This window comes from Somniosus microcephalus, chromosome 5 (assembly GCF_052327205.1).
Source record: "Somniosus microcephalus isolate GS21.2 chromosome 5, FLI_Smic_1.0, whole genome shotgun sequence".
In the NCBI taxonomy this organism is placed as follows: domain Eukaryota; kingdom Metazoa; phylum Chordata; class Chondrichthyes; order Squaliformes; family Somniosidae; genus Somniosus; species Somniosus microcephalus.
Window position 1 is genome coordinate 82,087,265 of NC_140991.1, and position 12,829 is coordinate 82,100,093.

Below are 12,829 nucleotides of genomic sequence, written 5' to 3' on the forward strand. Positions count from 1 at the left end.
GGTGACGGCGTGGTTGGAGCTGGCGGACAGGAGCTTATCGGCTTCGTCGGCCAGGGCCTCAAGGTCCGTGAGGCTGGACGCCACAATCGCCGGGCGGATGCTCGGAGGTAGTTGGTGGATAAAGAGCGTGCGGAAGAGGGAGCCGGGCAGTTTCTCGTCAGTCAGAGCAAGCATGTGAGAGCAAGTCTGATGGCGTGGAGTCACCGAGGCCCGGGAGGTCGAGGAGGTGGCAGTTGCGCACGAATTGGGAGGCTGTGAATTTTTTAATGAGCGCGGCCTTGAGATGTGCGTACATGCCTTCCTCCGGAGGGTTTTGTAGTGTTGCCCAGACTTTCGTGATTGTGGAGCTGCCCAGGGAGGCGAGGAGGTAGTCGTACATCGTTGCGTCGGCGGTGATGCCGCGGAGTCGAAATTGCGATTCGGCTTGAAGGAATCAGGCGGTGGCCAGGTTCTCCCAGAACTCCGGCAGCTTCACAGAAACTGCGTTTGTGTCAGCCATGGTTACGGTTAGGAGTCGTCCTGAGCGTCGGGGTCACCAATGTAGGAGTCTACGTACTCCTAGCAAAAAATACTGAACTCTGAGAGGTTCAACAGAAAAGGTTTAATTGTTGAGGCTGCATGCTGAACACAAAATGGAGTCCGAGACTACACAAAGTACAACTCTCATCAGTGCACAGCTTCGACTGCTCCTCCCCCGCTCAGGGCTTAACTATGTTGCAGATCAAGTTTCTTAAAGGTGTGATCCTTCTTAAAGGCATGACGCCTGATTTATAGTCTACGGACCGGAAAGCGGATTGTGTCCGTTCTGTGATCGGTACGCCACAATATCTTCCTGCAGTCTACAGCTTCCTTCTTCAGTATCAACCACACAGCTGATTTTAGTATCATCTGCAAACTTCTTAATCATACCCCCTATATTCAAGTCTAGATCGTTGATATATACCACAAAAAGCAAGGGACCTAGTACTGAGCCCTGCAGAACCCCACTGGAAACAGCCTTCCAGTCACAAAAACACCCATCAACCATTACCCTCTGCTTCCTGTCTCCGAGCCAGTTTTGAATCCAACTTGACACTTTGCCCTGGATCCCATGGGCTTTTAACTTTGTGACCAGTCTGCCATGTGGAACCTTATCAAAAGCCTTGCTAAAATCCATATACACTACATCAAACGCACTGCCCTCCTTGTTACCTCCTAACAGCCTGGGATACATTTCATCCGGGTCTGGGGATTTATCCACTATTAAAGCTGCTAAACCCCTTAATACTTCCTCTCTTACTAAGTTTATTTCATCTAATATTTCACACTCCTCCCCCCGATAGCAATGTCTACTTCGCCCCTCCTTTGTGAAAACAGACGCAAAGTATTCATTAAGAACCCTACCGACATCTCCCGCCTCCACACACAGATTACCCTCATGATCTCTAATAGGCCCTACTCTTTCTTTAGTTATCCTCTTACTCTTAATATATTCATAAAACATCTTTGGGTTTTCCTTGATTTTACTTGCCAAGAATTTTTCATGTGCTCTCTCTTTGCTTTCCTAATATCCTTTTTAATTGCACCCCTGCACTTTCTGTACTCCTCTAAGAATTCTGCAGTATTTAGCCCTCGGTATCTGTCGTACGCCTCCCTTTTTTTCTTTATCCTACCCTATATGTCCCTAGACATCCAGGGGGCTCCAGATTTGGGGTCCCACCTTTTTTCTTTAAGGGCACATATTTGGTCTGAACCCTCCAGATCTCCTCCTCGAATGTCTCCCACTGCTCTGACACTAATTTACCTTCAAGTAGCTGTTTCCAGTCCACTATGGCTAAATCCCCTCTGAGCTTAGCAAAATTTGCTTTTCCCCAATTTAGAATTTTTATTCCTGGTCTATCCTTGTCCTTTTCCATAACTACTTTAAATCTAACAGAATTATGGTCACTAGCACCAAAATGCTCCTCCACTGATGTGCCTTCTACTTGCCCAGCTTCATTCCCTAAAACGAAGTCCAGAACCACCCCCTCCCTTGTTGGGCTTGCTACATACTGGCTAAAAAAAGTTCTCCTGGATGCATTTTAGGAATTCCGCACTCTCTATACCCTTCACACTAATTTTATCCCAGTTAATATTGGGGTAGTTGAAATCCCCTACTATTACTGCCCTATAGTTTTTGCACTTCTCAGAAATTTGTCTACATACAGTATTTGTTCTTCTATCTCCCTCTCACTGTTTGGGGGTCTGTAGTACACTCCCAGCAGTGTGATCGCCCCTTTTTTTGTTTTTCAATTCGACCCATATGGCCTCGTTTGATCCCTCCATCATATCATATTCCTCCTCACAGCTGTAATAATTTATTTAATCAATACCGCGACTCCGCCCCACCCCCCACCCTCCCTTTTTTTACCTCCCTCTCTATCCCGTCTGAAAATCCTGTAACCAGGAATGTTGAGCTGCCATACCTGCCCCTCTTTCAGCCACGTCTCTAATAGCTTTAATATCATAGACCCAAGTATCTACCTGTGCCCTCAGCTCATCTGCCTTGTTCGCTATACTCCTTGCATTGAAGTATATACCATTTAGTACAGGCAAACCTCCTTGTTGACTACTACCTAGCCCTTGATTCCTTTGTCTTTCCAATTTACTTTCTACGTTTTTGTTTTCCAATTCCAGTTTTTCTTCCCTCCCTATTGACTTTATATTTAGGTTCCCATCCCCCTGCCAAGCTAGCTTAAATCCTCCCCAACAGCACTAGCAAACCCTCCCGCGAGGATATTGGTCCCATTCCCGTTGAGGTGCAACCCGTCTGGCTTGTAGAGGTCCCACCTCCCCAGAAACGGTTCCAATTCCTCAGGAATCTAAAGCCCTCCCTCCTACACCATCTCTCCAGCCACTCATTCATCTGCTCTATATTCTTCTTCCTGTACTCACTAGCACGTGTAGTAATCCGGAGATTACTACCTTTTGAGGTCCTGCTTTTTAACCTCTTTCCTAGCTCCCTAAACTCTGCCTGCAGGACCTCCTCCTTCTTCCTACCTATGTCGTTGGTACCGATATGGACCACGACCTCTGGCTGTTCACCCTCCCCCCTCAGAATGCCCTGCAGCCGTTCAGTGACATCCTTGACCCTGGAACCAGGGAGGCAACATACCATCCTGGAGTCACGTCTGTGGCCGCAGAAACGCCTGTCTGTTCCCCTAACTATTGAATCCCCTGTCACTATTGATCTTCCTCTCCTCTTTCCCCCCTGCCTGTGCAGCTGAGCCTTCCATGGTGCTGTGGACTTGGCCCTGGCTGCACTCCCCAGAGGAACCATCGTCCTCACCAGTACTCGGCACCGAATACTGGTTGGTGAGCAAGATGGGCTCGGGACTCCTGCACTACCTGCCTGGTCCTCCTCTTCTGTCTGACGGTCACCCGTTCCCTGTCTGCCTGCACATTCTTAAGCTGCGGGGTGACCACCTCCCGAAATGTAGCTCTCAGCCTCATGGATGCACAGCAGTGACTGTAGCTGCCGCTCAAGCTCCGTAACCCGGTGCTCGAGCTGCTGTAGCTGGCGACACTTCCCGCACATGTGGTCGTCCAGACCACGGGAGGTGTCCAGGACTTCCCACGTGGCACAGGATGTGCATTCCACGGGTGTGAGCTGCCCTGCTTTACCTCTAATTAACAGACTATTTACTAACCTAACTGGAATAAACTTTAAAAACTTTAAGAAAGCCAAGTAAGACCACTTACCAGATACTCACCAATCGGCTCCCTCTTTCTGAACGTTTAGTTTTTAATGCCGGCTCTTAATTTAAACCAATGCCCAAGATAAAGAGAGAAATACTGACCAACCAATCACTTCCTGCTTTCCTGTGACGTCACTCCTTGTTTTTTGGACTCCTGGATTTTTTCCTCTCTGCTCCGGTTCCCGGCTAGGTCCGCTCCACCTCTCCAACCTCATCTAACCTGATGGTACAATTGCCAGTAATAATCCTAAAGACAAAAGTGATATTTTTGAATGGTGTTTCTCTTCCAATTCTAATCTCAGTGATCTTAATAAAGAACCTATTTCTGTTGCTTCTTTCTATTCAGCCATTGTTATCCCTGCCATGTCTATTAGATACTTCATTCTCTGGACTCCAGTAAGACCTCTGGTCCTAATTGATATAGAAACATAGAAAAATAGGAGCAGGAGTAGGCCATTTGACCCTTCGAACCTGCTCCGCCATTCAATATGATCATGGCTGATCCTCTATCTCAATACCCCATTCCTGCTCTCTCCCCATACCCCTTGATGCCTTTTGTGTCGAGAAATCTATCTATCTCCTTAAATATATTCAGTGACTTGGCCTCCACAGCCTTCTGTGGTAGAAATTTCTCCTCATCTCAGTCCTAAATGTCCTACCCCGTATCCTGAGACTGTGACCCCTTGTCCTAGACCCCCCCAGCCAGGGGAAACATCCTCCATGCATCCAGCCTGTCTAGCCCTGTCAGAATTGTATACATTTCAATGAGATCCGCTCTCATTCTTCTAAACTCTTGTGAATACAGGCCTAGTCGACCCAATCTCTCCTCGTACGACAGTCCTGCCATCCCAGGAATCAGTCTGGTGAACCTTCGCTGCACTCCCTCTATGGCAAGTATATCCTTTCTTGGGTAAGGAGACCAAAACTGCACACAGTACTCCAGGTGTGGTCTCACCAAGGCCCTGTACAACTGTAGTAAGACATCTTTGCTCCTGTACTCAAATCCTCTTGCAATGAAGGCCAAATTACCATTTGCCTTCCTAACTGCTTGCTGCACCTGCATGTTTGCTTTTTCAGTGACTGGTGTACAAGGACACCTAGGTCTCTTTGTACATCAGCATTTCCCAATCTATCACCATTTAAATAATACCCTACCTTTCTGTTATTCCTACCGAAGTGGATAACTTCACATTTATCCACGTTATACTGCATCTGCCATGTATTTGCCCACTCACTCAACTTGTCTAAATCGCCTTGAAGCCTCTTTGCATCCTCCTCACAACTCACAATCCCACCTAGTTTCGTGTCGTCAGCAAACTTGGAAATATTACATTTGGTTCCCTCATCCAAATCATTGATATATATTGTGAATAGTTGGGGCCCAAGCACTGATCCCTGCGGTACCCCACTAGTCACCGCCTGCCACCCCAAAAAAGACCAATTTATTCCTACTCTGTTTCCTGTCTGTTAACCAATTGTCAATCCATGCCAGTATATTACCTCCAATCCCATGTGCTTTAATTTTGCACACTAACCTCCTTATGTGGGACTTTATCAAAGGCTTTCTGAAAATCCAAATACACCACATCCACTGGTTCTCCCTTATCTATTCTACTAGTTACATCCTCAAAAGAAACTGCAGTAGGTTTGTCGAACACGATTTCCCTTTCATATTCATGCCATCATCCTTGATGTCGCCAAATTTACACTTCACCTATGTTGTCTCTTTTAATCTCTCTTGTTCTCTGCCTACCTTTTCATTCTCTTTTAAAATTTTCTTGCGTTCATCCTATCTAAGAAAGTTGAACCCTCTTGCCTCTTAGATTGCGCATTATTGTCTTTTCTAAAGGTTTGGAAGCTGCTGATAACACCTTGAAAGTTCTGACTTAATTCATGATCAGTGCAGTTTCTGATATTGTTTCACTGGCAATCTTATTGCCTATGTTATGTACTTCATAAATTTCACTCTTAAACATTTGTTGAATTATTTATCATTGCCTTGGACATCTCTCAAACCTTTGATAGAGTCTGAAACTTCGATTAGAGTTCTAAACAAACCATTGTATTGTTTCCCATGAAAGCTATGATAATGGCTAACTAGTTTCCTCACAAGTAAGTCCATCTGGGCTGTAATTGATGAATCATCCTCTGATTCTTTTTCCCATTTAACTCCAGAGTTCCCCATGAATCTGCCGCCTTTCCCACTCTCTCCCTTCTACATATCAATGACCTCCTCCACTCATCATCCAACTCTATCCAGACTTGATCATTATTCTACTCGGCACTCATCGACTTCTTTCGGGTCTCCCACTGTCAATGCATACCACCTCTATACATCACCGTGTTATGACAGAATTGCTACATCCTGATCTCCATGCCTTTTGGGAAAATTACATTTCTTGCATCACAACAGTGACTACACTTCAGAAGTACTTCATTGGCTGTAGGTCGTGAAAGGTGCTATATAAATGCAAGTTTTTCTTTTTCTTGTAGTTCTTCAAGAACAGGTTCTTTGTGTCTCAAGCCTTAACCAACACCTGCCACCTTATGGCTCTATCTTTCAATTTTCTTCATCTATTAATATTCTTGGCTATTTTCCATGAACTCAAATAGTACTCCCAAATGTCCATTATTGCCAAAGAAACTTTCCTTTTTCATTCTAATAACTCTTCCACCCTCAACAACTCTTAAGGCCTAGAAATTCACAATTTCCTCATGGCACCCCCTCCCCCCCGCCCTATATTTCTACCCCTTGGCTTTAACCTACCTGAGCGCTGCTGCGGCGCTAGCGGCCTGATCTAATTTCAGTCTTCACCGGCATGCTCCTCCCGCCACACTTCTTGATGTTAATAACGTCCGAGGCCCAATATTGGGGTCCCCTTGGACCTCCTTTCTGGCGCAGGGATTGTACCCTGTTTGCCCCGCGTGCCCAAAAATAGACTCTCCCAAATTTCTGAGCCTAAATCTCCAGAAAGTCTACTAGGTGACGCACCTCCCTGTCTATGCTGTTGCTTAAATATAAACAGGTAGCTAAAATCTACCCCACACGCTCCCTCTGCTGATCTGCTATTGGTCACAAACCACAGAACCAACTAATCCAGTCACAGTTTATTTTCCCCTCTCCACAAATCAGAAACCAACCAATCCATTTCCCCACTTTTTTTTTAAAGATTTTTTTCAACCACCATATTGTTTGCTCAACCAGCCAACTATATTTAGGTTTTTTGTAAAACGCAATTTATTAACAAACCCATTTAAAACTTTTAAATTAATTAAGTTCTATTGGCGATCCATCCAATAAGTTTTGCCTTCAAACTTTTGCTACTTTCCTGGCACATTGTTCAGAGACCCCACTTGCTTGTTCTGTCACCCACTCTGATCCTCCTATAGAAAGATAATAGTTGTCCGTATTTGTACTGCAACCATTATTTGTTCCTACAGTTATTCTGATTACTCTCACAGTAGCCGTTCCAGCTGTATTTACTCTGCGTCTAGAATGGCTTCGGACACTTTTTCTGACCCCAGGTAGCTCAAGTACAGCTAGCTCATCCCGGAGCTCCTCAGCTGGTGGTGTCTGCCTCAAACTGCTGCCAAACCCAGACACTCCCAGTATTCTCAAAACGTTCCTGTTTCCACCACCTTCCCAATAGTTCTCCCACATCCTAGTCCACCACCTTCCCCCATGCCCCTAAACATCAGCATCACCTTCTCATGTAGTAGTGGCCAGAACTTGTACCCCAGCCTCTTCCACCCCACTTGTCATTTTCTTTACCCTACCCTCACTCCACACACCAATCCCAGGCCTCACCACCCCTTGCTTCCTCCCAACCATTGTGCAGCCTCCACCCTCTCTATTACTTGGGTATGTTCCATTGCCTTCCAGATAGCTTGGTCTCTTGGTAACAACCTCCAACTCCGATGGCTCTCACTTAAGTCCTTTTTCATCTTTTGGCCATCTGCCTGACTGACAAATTGCGTTATTTACTGTGCATTCTAAAAATCAATCAAAACAACCTTCAGCAATTCAAATTCCGGTTTTAAACGGACAAGGATTTATTGCTTTTCTTTTTATCATATTCTAATGACTTCAACAACTTCCTGCTCTTTGAAAACACTTTCTACAGTGAGATTTTTGTAAGCCTGGTTCTCTTTTGAGTTTCTTTTTTGAATCCTTTACAACCAGTATAAATCACTGACAATTCTTAACAATTTTAGATTTTAAAATCTTTTTTACCTATAAATTTGCAGTGAATTGTAAAAATTAATTTTACACCTGCAGTATTAATGACTAATAATTTGATGTTTAGAGTAAAAAGTGGTATTTAATAAAGGGGATTTTTAAAGGTAACTCTAATTCATTAAAGTGTGGTGTGGCATGTGCATGGCATATGTAATTAATACATTTCCAATCCTGAAAAGTAATGGGCCGGAATTTGTGTAATGATGGCAAACTAACCGCGTTCGCAGTTATTACGCCTTTGAAACTGACCACAACTTCAGGATGTAGTGCATGCGCATTTAAACGTGGAAATCCTGAAGTTGCAGTCAGTCATTCACTGGCTGTGTTTATGACATTTGTTCAAGATAATTCCGGTTCTACCTTATCCCCATTGTGAGAGCCCCAATCTTTATTTCACACTCTCAACGTTTTTAAAAATTCTGGATAAAAGCAGCTTCTCATTTCCTGGTTCCCTATCTGAGAATTCTGCAATGTGATTGGCTGCTTAGACAGCTTGTTGACCTCACAGCAGCATTGCACTAAGGAATTCCTACTAAAGAGGTGCTGAAATCACTTGAACGTCGAAAAAGGCGGGCAGCTTTCTTCGGGGCCTTTACTTCGCCGCTGACCACAAATTCCGGGCCCTGTTTTAGCCTTAGAGGAATTTCTTTTGCCATTTTAATATATTTACTGTGTTTCTTGAATTCTTTGTTTTTAAATTACACTGTTGGAGGATGGTTTTTATTTATAATTAAATGTTCTATCTATTCCTCAAAGTCAATAAGGTTCTTGAAACATTGAGGTTTAAGTGTTCATAATTTTATTAAGCATACAGTACATGCAATAGTACTTGGGCATACACTTAAAGTATAGTACCTACAACTATACCTGATGGAGGCTCAAATGCATTCTAGTTCTAAGCTATTCGGGTTAATTAAACACTTCGAATCCCAATTTTCTGTTACTATTTCCACTCTTATACCTTTCTGTTATCTCTACTACGTGACCATCAGCATATCTCCACATTACATTATTGCATCAAAAGGTAATAACTCCATATAAGGAGTAACTAAGCATCAGAGAATTCAAATCTGACACCAAATATGGTTTGCAGCTTAATCCATTTATTGAGTTCAACCAAGTTTTTGACACACACAATGTCTGTAAGCAGTAGACATACAGAGAAATAAACAGTATTGTCCAGTTTCCCCTCTGGGTACAGATGTAACCTTCGTCAATCCTTTCGATCCTGGCTCTCTCTAAAAATTGTGACGGAAAGCTTGATCTTTATAGGCGTCTAGTCACATACACTGTCCTTGATGATTCATTATGGCATGACCAGTGTTGTTGTGAACAAGACCCCCAGAAATGAGGTAGTTCCTACAAAACTTCCAGATGGCCAATCTGTTTACCATTAAGAATGTAACTAATCATCTTGACCCCATTGTCCAATTCCTTATCACAAGACTATCTTGGCTATCTGGTTTCACAATGGGATGATAAGAAATCAACAGGTACAAATCACAAATCCTGCACCTCAGAAGAAAATAAACAGCATAGCTATTCTAACTGCAGTTACAAATCTACAAGCTATCGAAGTAAAAAGAAAGCAAAAACCTTAATCATGAGATTAAACCAAATCCTACATATATATGTATACATGAATAGGGTATCTTGCAGTTTCCCTTTGAAGGGGAAGAAATCACTTTCTGATCCCTCACTTATGATTTAACAACCCCACCATTTTTAATTGTTCGAACTGTAGTTTTAAACTTCTTACTAACCTACGAACCCACCAAACACAAATCATCAAGACTATAGTTGCTACAGGAAACTTTCGATTAACCGGCCCCTAAATAACCGGAACGCTCTATCCACTGGCAAAATTCAGGAGTCGGTTCAGGTAACTTTTTTTACTCCATTTGTTGCTCTGCAAGGGTGTAGCTGAAGCTGTTGCTAAGCTACAGAGATGCTTGCAACTTCTGCCGATTGTTTTGAAGCTAAGCAACAGGGTTTGTTGCTTTATACGGAGCTCTGAGCTCTGTATCTTTTACTATAGCGTTCGGTTATCCGGAATTGTTGATGAACCGGCACCACGTCGGTCCCGTCCATGCCGCATACCAGAAAGTTTCCTGTACCATCTGGACAATGAGGAACACATGAGACAACAACCTCACCCAAGGTGTTGTACACATTTATTCGTTCCTGGGATGTGGGCGTCGCTGGCAAGGCCAGCATTTATTGCCCATCCCTAATTGCCTTTTGAGAAGGTGGTGGTGAGCCACCTTCTTGAACCATTGCAGTCCATGTGGTGAAGGTACTCCCATGGTGCTGTTAGGGAGGGAGCTCCAGGATTTTGACCCAACGACGATGAAGGAATGGCGATATATTTCCAAGTCGGGGATGGTGTATAATTTGATGGGGAAATTGCAGGTGATGGTGTTCCCATGCGCCTGCTGCCCTTGTCCTTCTAGGTGATAGAGGTCGCGGGTTTGGGAGGTGCAGCCAAAGAAGCCTTAGCGAGTTGCTGCAGTGCATCTTGTAGATGGTACACACTGCAGCCACGGTGTGCTGGTGGTGGAGGAAGTGAATGTTTAAGGTGGTGAATGGGGTGCCAATCAAGCAGGCTGCTTTGTCCTGGATGGTGTGGAGCTTCTTGAGTGTTGTTGGAGCTGCACTCATCCAGGCAAGTGGAGAGTCATACTCCTGACTTGTGTCTTGTAGATGGTGGAAAGGCTTTGGGGAGGCTTTTGCCACCAGGACACTCTCGTATCCCTCTTTTTATATCATTTGTAATCAATGTACCCAAGTTCTAAGTAATATGCTCTCTTTTTACTTACTGAATTAACCATTTAAGTACACAAAAAAATTTTACAGCCAAAATGTACAACCATCCATGAGGCATCTGTCTAGACGGTAACCATTAATTTTGAGCCCTAACAGGCACCAATATCTTGTCCCCAAATTTATTCTTTCTTGCTTTTGTTTTTGTTGGTGTAAGGCAAAATGTTAACCAGCAAACCATACAAATGGTGTGTAAAGCAATATCTTCCTCATTAATTCTCTTAAGTTCCATCAGTCAACCTGTATCGTGCCGTTAAGGAATTCTTTATCCAGGGTGAAGCCACTTTCTGACAATGAACTCGCCATCACATCACATCGCAGCTGCATAGGCAGCCGCCACTTATCCTGGAATGGCAATAAATATCTGGTGCAATTCAGACTCCCTCATTCCCTCTAACTAGTATCCTTGCTTATATAATTTTCCAACAAGTCTATTGATTGATTTCACTTTAAATACACCAGCAGTTTATCAACAGCAGGTAGCAATAATATTCCCACTATCACAGGAACAGTCCCTATTTCTGTCAGCTTATCCATATTCATTTCCTGTTGCATAATTTTCTGTTACATTTAATTGAAGTTTGTCTTTGATTATGTATCATTCACTGGTTTGATCCTAAACTTTAATGAAAAAATAATGTTTTACACAGACATTCTGTCCTTGCAGCTACAGATCCATGATAGGATGATTGACATGGCTGAAAATAACTCCTCCTTCAAACACCTTTGTTTCTAATACCCTTACCTTGGCTAAAGTAGGCACATTCCACCTGCCTTTCCATTCAAGGTCACCAGTTAAGTTCTCATGAGGCCAGAGTCCAAATGTGTGTCTCTAGTGCTTTGGTTGAGAGAGAACCTTTCTGCCTATGATGCACTGTGTGCTGACTTTTCACCCTTTCTACCCATTGCCTCATATTAACTTCTCTCATTAAGTAGGTGGTTACTTCATATTAGAATCTGCCAGTGCTGTAAAGGTCAGTCTCAGTTCAAAAGTTGAGTGGTCACAAACTTGGAATTGTTGTACACGTATAGCTATTTTAAGATATTACAATTTAAGAATCATACTTCTCTATTTAACAAAGGCTAAAATTTAACGTTACCACAACAAAGAAAAATCAGTAGCAGTAATTAATGATCACACTTCAAATCAGTCTGATTAATTCTTTCCTTTAAATATATAATTATCTTGCAGAATAATGGCGGTGCCTGCAACAGTTATTTATTTCACTTGTTATGATCAATTACGGGCCTTTTTGAAGTACCAGCTCGGATACGATGGCATCTATATTCCATTGCTAGCCGGCGCCTTAGCTCGAGGTAAGTTTGGATTGAATGTGAATGTTACTGAACTTTTGTTGTTAACCTCTATCAGTTTTCTACCTAAGATAACAGGGCAGTGACTGGCATAGGTCTGACTCTAGCATTGCTTCCAGCATCGATGTAGCTCTGTAGATCAGCTGGCAGTAGGATTACTTCTACTGGACAAAGCAAAGTTATGTATTTCCACTCCTAGTATTATGCCTGACTTAGTGGTTCAACTGATAATTGACAAATCCATGTGCCAGACAGTCCCTTGTGCAGAGTGCACATCATTTATGTATTGTTTCTTGTCAGAAATGTCATGGGGTAGAAATCCATTCACAACGCTAGGCCAGTGTGAACTAGACACATGGAACAATCCCTGCACCAAAACAGCTAGGCTTGAGGCCCGATCAGTATTGGGTATCCGGCCTCATTAAGTCCAGCCAGCTGCGGGTGCCTACTGTGTGTCGACAGGCAGTTTACAGTGAAGCGCAGATGAATTTCAGTTCGTTGTGAAGCCGGCAGTGGCCATCGGATAGGTCCTGGGTGAAGGCAATCAGAAGGGGCACTCCTACTCCTCTTGGCTCCACATTAAGGTAAGTTTTAAGAAGTTTAAAAGTTGAAACTTGCCTGGTCTTTGGCGGCCTCCAGCAGTGCCTTTTAAGACCACTGCAGAACTGGGAAAACTATTCTGAGTTTGCATGGTACAAGCTCTGTCTATTGTGACCAATTTGTGAAAGGAGTCCTA

At 43.5% G+C, this 12,829-nt stretch overlaps 1 protein-coding gene across 2 annotated transcripts in view; it reads left to right on the top strand.

The window, feature by feature from the left end:
* The window catches only part of LOC147117156 (mitochondrial glutathione transporter SLC25A40-like), a 114,626-nt gene that overhangs the window by 62,248 nt on the left and 39,549 nt on the right, over window positions 1-12,829 (top strand). For both annotated transcript variants that reach the window (XM_085987905.1, XM_085987903.1), the window contains exon 6: window positions 11,972-12,096. In XM_085987905.1, the coding sequence (XP_085844031.1) occupies window positions 11,972-12,096 (125 nt within the window). The remainder of the gene's footprint in view (window positions 1-11,971; window positions 12,097-12,829) is intronic.